The sequence below is a fragment of the Trachurus japonicus genome, chromosome 23 (assembly GCF_045865225.1).
Source record: "Trachurus japonicus isolate A0001 chromosome 23, Traja_1.0".
NCBI classification, from domain to species: Eukaryota; Metazoa; Chordata; class Actinopteri; order Carangiformes; family Carangidae; genus Trachurus; species Trachurus japonicus.
The window spans coordinates 3,363,825-3,371,273 of NC_140929.1; the positions used below are offsets into that span (position 1 = coordinate 3,363,825).

Here is a 7,449-nt window from a genome sequence, read left to right on the forward strand (position 1 = left end):
AACCGAAAGTAAAGAAACGCTGGTCGGCTCGCCCAGCATTTCCACCACCACTAATAATAACAAAATAACCATAGAGACAAAACCATAGATTTATAGAAAATGGGCCCATTAACAAGTGTGGGTAGCGTAGATTCATCCACATTAATATGAGACTTTTTTATATCCAAATAGAAACTCCTCGTTGTCCCTTTAAAAGAACTATGTTGCCAAAGCATTAGGAATCGATGACACAATACAACTCATGAAACCAAATATATACAACAATATACAAATAAATAAAAAGTATACATAAAATTATTTACCCTATGCGTGTGTGAGCATGCACGTGTGTGCTGATCAAGTTCTCTCTCTCTCTCTTATACATAGTCTAAATGACATGAAACTTAAAAAAATATATACAGTATATAATATGTGTGTGTGTGTGTGTGTGTGTGTGTGTGTGTGTGGTAAGATTGGGCATCATTAGACTGTTGCAAGTTGTTATATATATAAAACATACATATATTGTTCTTAAAGGGACAACGAGGAGTTTCTATTTGGTTATAAAAAAGTCTCATATTAAAGGTTGAATATGTAGAATATTTATTAAAAGCTATATTTTTTCAAAAATAATACATCCATGGGGCCTTTAGAGGGGTACAGAATGAAAGTATTGCTTTTCCATAAAAAAAAATATTTTAGTCTGAATTATTATTTTTAATTTTTTTGACGGGCTCGACAATGACTTTCTGTCAACGTTCTGTTTACATTCGTACCTGCCTGTAGCCGACACGTGGCTCAGTTCTCCGCTGTTTTCCTGCCTCCTCCCGGTCCTATGCGTTTGTTTCCAACCAAGCCTTTTTAATAATCAATCGGTGGATCAATGGATTATCATATACTTGTTAGGATGGGTGTATTTGTGTAGTCTTATCTGTCATAAACACGTTTATCGTTGCGGACTTTCGGTGCCACGGAGCTCCTTTTTTTTTTTTTTTTTCCAACTTGACGAGAGCAGTGACAGCGGAGGCTCTGAGGCTCTGAGCAGCAGCGGTGTGGAAGGCAGAGAGCCTCCACTGTCCCTGTAACAAGCTACAAGTCATTTATTATGCTGTTAATGACGGTAAAAATGAAACATAAGGTAAATATCCTGCTTAGCTCTCCTCCTCTGCTGTCCTCTGTTCAGAGCGGAGTCCCTAGCAACGGCCCGTTTTGCCTAGCAACGGTCTGGCAATCGACTGCTGGAATTCTTTTTCTGTTGTTTTTCTTGTAATTCTACATAGTCAACCTTTAATGTGGATGAATCTCCGTTACCACTTGTTAATGGCTCCATTTCCGATAAATCTATGGTTTTGTCTCTATGGTTATTTTGTTATTATTAGTGGTGGCGGAAATGCTGGGCGAGCCGACCAGGGTTTCTTTACTTTCGGTTTCGTGGCGAGTCATGAGAATAACGCCACCGAATCTCCGTTTATGGTGGGAACTACGACGGTATGTGATCGTCTTCCAACCTCTGACTTTAATTCTTGATGAATGAAAACATGAGTCTGTCTTGCGCCGGTCAAAGAATTTCACGGTGCTGAGGCTCATAAATATAGTGAGAAAACACTTTGCTTTTCCAAAACTCCTCGTTGTCCCTTTAAATGATGACAGCAACAAATCATAATAAAAAACGATACGACAACAATATTAAATGACATCAATAATGGTTCTGATCAGCATTCGTGTACTTTTCTAGTATCGTGGCAGAATGTTACATATTGTGCAGCTAATGTAGTAAGGATGAATCTCTCTCTCTCTCTGCCTGTTGTGTTGATGCTTCTTTACCACCGGTGTGAGTTATTTCTTTTCTACACACATCTAATGACTTTATAAAGTTATTACAGACTGAATGTTTGTGTCCTTGGTGGGTGAAGGTTCCCGACCTGTGGGTCATGGAGGCGTCATAACTGAGCCGACAAATCAAAAAGCCTTTCATGTGGTCCTTTATACTGGTTTAATGACTCTGTGAGATCACATCCATGGTAAAAAGAGAAAAAAAAAAGGAAAACTGAAGCGACTGGAACTGGTTATCAGCTCCTTTAGTTCAGTTACTGAGTGTTTGATTCTTATCAATGGAATAAAAGCAGCTCTGAGGAGCTATAATGGAGAACGACCTTCTGTTTGTGATGGAGTCAGATGTGGGTTGTAAAACCTTTTTGAGACTTTGCAGTGAGACACGAGTTAAAAGGTTAAATCAGCAATATTTCAGACTGGATGTGTTGTTGATCCAGGTTCAGACCTTTTGCAGACGACGCTGTGTTTTCTCGACCAGGTCATCGTCAGCTCTGCTGTGTCGGTCTGAATGTGGCTTCACTTGATGCTGTGGTGGTGATGAGTTCAGAGACTGTTTAATGGAAAACTGCCCCCGACGGGAACGTGCATCAGTGGTTTTGCATGAATTTCCCTCTAAAACAACTCTGTGTGGTAACGTTGTGTTATTATCTCATAGCGTGGTGAATGTGCAGGTCACAACTTGTCCACCAGAGCGTTGTGGAGTTGTTGGATTGTGTATTTGATAGGGGTGGGAGAAAAAATCGATTCACATAAATATCGCGATATCTTTTTTGACGATTTTTAAATTGATTTTTTTTTTTCAAATATCGATTTTTTTGTTGTTGAATTTTTTTAAATATTGTGCAATGTGCATTTGTTAGCCTTTTTTACATACAGAGAGTACAGGTTTTGAAAAGGGTTTAAGTTCACTTTATAATGGAGTATGTTAATTTATAGGCTCCTACAGTATTTGTGTGCGGATAAATGTTAAAAATTCAGACTAAAAATCGAGAGAATCGGCAATATCGTAGAATCGCAATTTAAATCGAATCGCCATCCAAAAAATCGTAGAAGAATCAAATCGGGAGAAAAGCATATCGTCCCAGCCCTAGTATTTGATGAGTTTGATGAGGGAAACCAAGAAATCCCATGAGCCTCCGTAGTGTAGCTTTGAGCAGCTCACGGCTCTGCTCCGCCGTTCTAAAAACAGCTTGCACCGACAATTAAAGGTAACAAACCTACTGCTATGACTATAGGGATTATGGCAATGGACCAATTTGACAAAATGTTTAACTATCCCTTTAAATGATGATGATTAGGTGTAAACAAGGACTTGAGTTAATAAACTGCTTTGTGTCCAGCGGTAACTTTACTTTTCCATGATGTGTGACTTTTAATCACCACTCCTCCTCCTCCTCCTCCTCCTTCACCTCCTCTCTGCTTAAAGGAATCCTTCTCCTTCTCCTTCTCCTCCTTCTTTTCATCTTCCCTCGTCTCTTCCGTCTGTCACACAGATATATGTGGAGTTATCTCTAAAAAACTTCATACATCCATGTTCCTGGGATAAAAGGATTCTTTGGCAGGTTGTTAAAATGACTCATGAGTTTAATTTTAACCCAAAATGGGCTCTGCAGTTTTTCTGTCAGAGCCTCCGTCGCCTTTTATTTAAATGGCTGAGTGTGTGTACGGAGCCGACTGGGAGTTTATTATTAATGGAGGAACACACACACACACACACACACACACACATCCAGTAGTCGGTGTTAAAAAGCCCTAATGTGTTGTCGTGTGTTGTCTTTTTCTCTCCAGACTTGTTGGCGGTGCCCAAACATCCCTACGCTGCCATGGAGAACTGGGGCCTGAGCGTCTTCGTGGAGCAGAAGATCCTATTGGACGCTGAGGTGTCGTCCTCGTCCTATCAGATGGAGCTCACCATGGTGGTCGTCCACGAGATCTGCCACCAGGTGGGACACCGCTCTCAACGCTCGGGGTTTACTTAACGCTCATTTTTCTTTTTTTTCTTTTTTTTAAAGGGACAGTATGGGACATTTACCCCCATCTAGCGGTGCGGTTGCATGTCGGCACGTATTCTTGCTGTTGCGTTTACGTAAACTCGGGCAGAAGTCAGAAAAAACAACACACGCTGCATGTATCAGGATAAACAAGCCTCTATGTAAACAAACGGTCCGCCAGCACGAGGCAAAACAATACAGGCGTGACAATATGTTGTCATGGTGATGTCGTATTGTTTACCTGACCCACGTTTTACCGGCTTTCTCTCGTCGAGTAAAATAACATCCAGTCGGTTTGCCGACGGCGTCACTCACGGCGTCATTCAGGTGTCTGACTGCACCTGAAGGCAACACCAGTGCCTCCGTCCTTCCTCACACTAGCTACACGGTGGTGACAGTTTTAACAGGCGCTGTCTGGAAAACTTTCTCCCCGAGCCGAGAAGCTCCGGCGGCCCGAGTTTGTGGTTACTTACAGCCACGGTGACACTGAACGTAAAACATGGCGATTCAACATGGCAGAGAAGGTTCGGTGAACCCCCCCCCTGTATGTTTGTAACGACTTGTAACATCTCATTCTAAGGTACGAGAAAGCGCTCGTTTGTATGCGGGCGCGATTCCACTTCAGTGAAATACGTATTTATAAAAGCGATATTTGATTTTTGTCAATAAAAAGCCAATAAAGTCCCATACTGTCCCTTTAATAATATTTTTATTAGTTTTTCCAAGAGAAGTTTAACAGCACAAAATAAAGGGACTGTGCACGAAAAAACATATGCAAAAATAGACATGATAACAATAAGAAAAACAAGAACAAAAAACAGACAAACATTTACATTGCAGTTGCGTAAAATGAAAAAGAAAAAGATTAGTACATTATGGTGGGCTATGTGGCAAATGTATACATGATGTTAAGTAGTAAAAGTCCATTACATCTGGGGTGCATTAAGAAAAGAGGAGAATTAAAGCCTATTTCTAATATAGTCCATGAATGGCTTCCAAATGTTCTCAAAGTTATCTGAGGAGCCACATACTGTGTATCTCAACTTTTCAAGTTCAAGGAGCTGTATGATTTCCCTCAGCCACTGAGTCCAGCTCGGTGGCTGAGGGTTTTTCCAATTAAGAAGGATCAGTTTCCGTGCCAACAAAGTGACAAATTTTGTAATTTTCAATTTGGTTCCAGATAGATTTTTATTGTTCTCTCTCACTACCCCAAAAATGGCTATTACAGGATCTGGTTGAAACACCATTTTGAAAACTTCTGATAGGGTGTTGAAAATCGAGCTCCAATAGGTATGTAAGTGAGGACAGAGCCAGAAAGAGTGTGCCAGAGTCATTTTTCTTTTTAAAATAAATCGGACGCAGGAGAATTGGAGGATAAATATGAACAAAATGAAGAGATTTGTGATTTGTGTCTGTGAGCGAATAGTAGACAATATTTACTGAGTCCTGTGGACAGACACACAACCTGACATTTAATCCTGATGGCGGCGCTGGACAGAAGGTCAGAGGTCAGGGAGATAAATCCTGACGCTCCGGTTCAACCTGAACATCCACTAATCCACTCCACCGACGTCTCAGACTGATAAAAAAAAAAAAAAATTCATGTCAATATGTAATTTACTGCAGCAAAGCAAAAACAGAAGATGGAGTCTGGAGATGTTGGTCAGACTCTTCCTGTTTGGATCCTGAGTTTGTTTTAGTTTTTTTTTAACCTGAAGCTGAATTCACCAATTTAGATTCAAGGAATAGTTCACCAAAAAATGAAATTCAGTCATTAGTGCCTCCCCTTCATGCTGATGAATACTCCGGGGTAGTTTTTTATTCCTCAAAGTGCATCTGGAGACCCGGGAGGCCGGTTCCTAGTCCAACCAAAACTTTATATGAGAGTCAATATAGGGCCCGACACAAAAACGTCCATAAAACTACACAACAACCATTTAATATTCCTCCACACTGCTCGTCCACTGCAATCCAAGTGTCCTGAAGAGAGATTGTCCAGAGTTTACTTTAAACAATGTTATTTAGGATATTTTTTACAGCCTAAACAGTCGTAAATTACGTTGTTTCCAGTAAACTCTGGACTATATCCCTTCAGGACACTTGGATTGCAGTGGACGAGCAGTGTGGAGGAATATTAAATGGTTTTTCATGTTGGGCACTATTACTCTCTCTTATAAAGTTTTCGTTGGACTACGAACCGGCCTCCCGGGTCTCCAGATGCACTTTGAGGAATAAAAAACTACTTTGGAGTATTCATCAGCATGAGGGTGAGGCAATAATGACTGAATTTCATTTTTTTTGGTGAACTATTCCTTTAAAAAAAGACATACAAAATAAATAACACTTGTTATAGTGTCCCGAAATACAAACAAGACTAATATTCAAATCACTAAACAACGTTTGTTTGAAAACGAGCCGGAGGAAGCCGAGCTCAGCTCAGATCTTGTGCCGACGTCGACGTTGAAGCTGCTTCTGTTTGTTTTTTCTACTTCAGTAACTTCTGAGCAGAGCTGCAGTTCATCCACAGGCCGACAACCACTGATGAATTTATCAACAAGATGTTTGTGAACATTTCCCACATTGTCTCCTGAACATCTGAGCTCCACGTCGTCTCAGCAGAGCCGCGCTCGCTGTCTGTTTTACTGCCGATCCTGAAGGCAACTTTAAAGACTCTCCAACGCATGTTATTAAAATAACTAGAACTGAATAGACTCCTCAGCCTTGGCAGAAGCAAACTGTGTGTCTGTGTGTGTGTTTGCACCTCTTGGAGTGTGTTCTAGCACTTCATGTTCTTGACATCCTGCCTGTGAATGTGAAGCTGTTCAGGTTGGAGCTCTCGTCTTCCTCCGTCAAGTGCACGGATGTCGAAGCAACTTTCAATCACGTTGAAGAGGAGAAAACGAAGCACAAATGGCAAAAATATGTTTATGTTGTTTATGGTGAAACAACCTGCTGCCGCGGCTGTGAAGTGATAGGTGTCAAGCTCTGACTTTAAAAAGGAACTCTTTAGGATTTCCACCTTAACTCAGCTCCATGTGTCCCTTGTCTCCAGCTCCAGAGTCCTAGTTCTGGTTAAACCAATGACTTGTAACTAGTTCCAGGGAGAATGGAGCGTCTCTTGGCTGAAAACCAACCTTGTAAGATCAGAGCCTCCGACCCGGTGTCCCAGCTCTCGTTTTGTTCTGAGACTGAAGGAACATTACTTTTTTTAGTCAATGTATATGTTCAGATTAGGGCCAATGGCGTGAATTTGTGGAAATATTGTCGGGAAAATTCTGAAAAAAAGAATTTTCTAGAAAAAAAGTGGTAAGATTTCTAAAAAAAAAAATTAATAAAATAAGATAATAAAAAAAGTAAAATATTTTCTAGGAAAAGTGGTAAGATTTAAAAAAAAAAAAAAAAGATAAAAAAGTGAAATATTTTCTAGGAAAAGTGGTAAAATTTCTCAAAAACAAATCTACAAAAAATTTGTAAAATTTCTTAAAAAAATAAATTAAAAAAAGTAAAAAAAGGAGTAAAAATTCAAAGAAAAAAAAAGGAAAAAAATTCTAGAAAAAGGTAACTAGTTCCAGGGAGAATGGAGCGTCTCTTGGCTGAAAACCAACCTTGTAAGATCAGAGCTTCCGACCCGGTGTCCCAGCTCTCA

At 40.2% G+C, this 7,449-nt stretch overlaps 1 protein-coding gene across 1 annotated transcript in view; it reads left to right on the plus strand.

Annotated features, from left to right (window-relative positions):
- LOC146962330 (thyrotropin-releasing hormone-degrading ectoenzyme-like) overlaps positions 1-7,449 on the plus strand; it is a 194,654-nt gene that overhangs the window by 108,654 nt on the left and 78,551 nt on the right. The window contains exon 5 of the mRNA XM_085768900.1: positions 3,601-3,755. Within this exon, the coding sequence (XP_085625026.1) occupies positions 3,601-3,755 (155 nt within the window). The remainder of the gene's footprint in view (positions 1-3,600; positions 3,756-7,449) is intronic.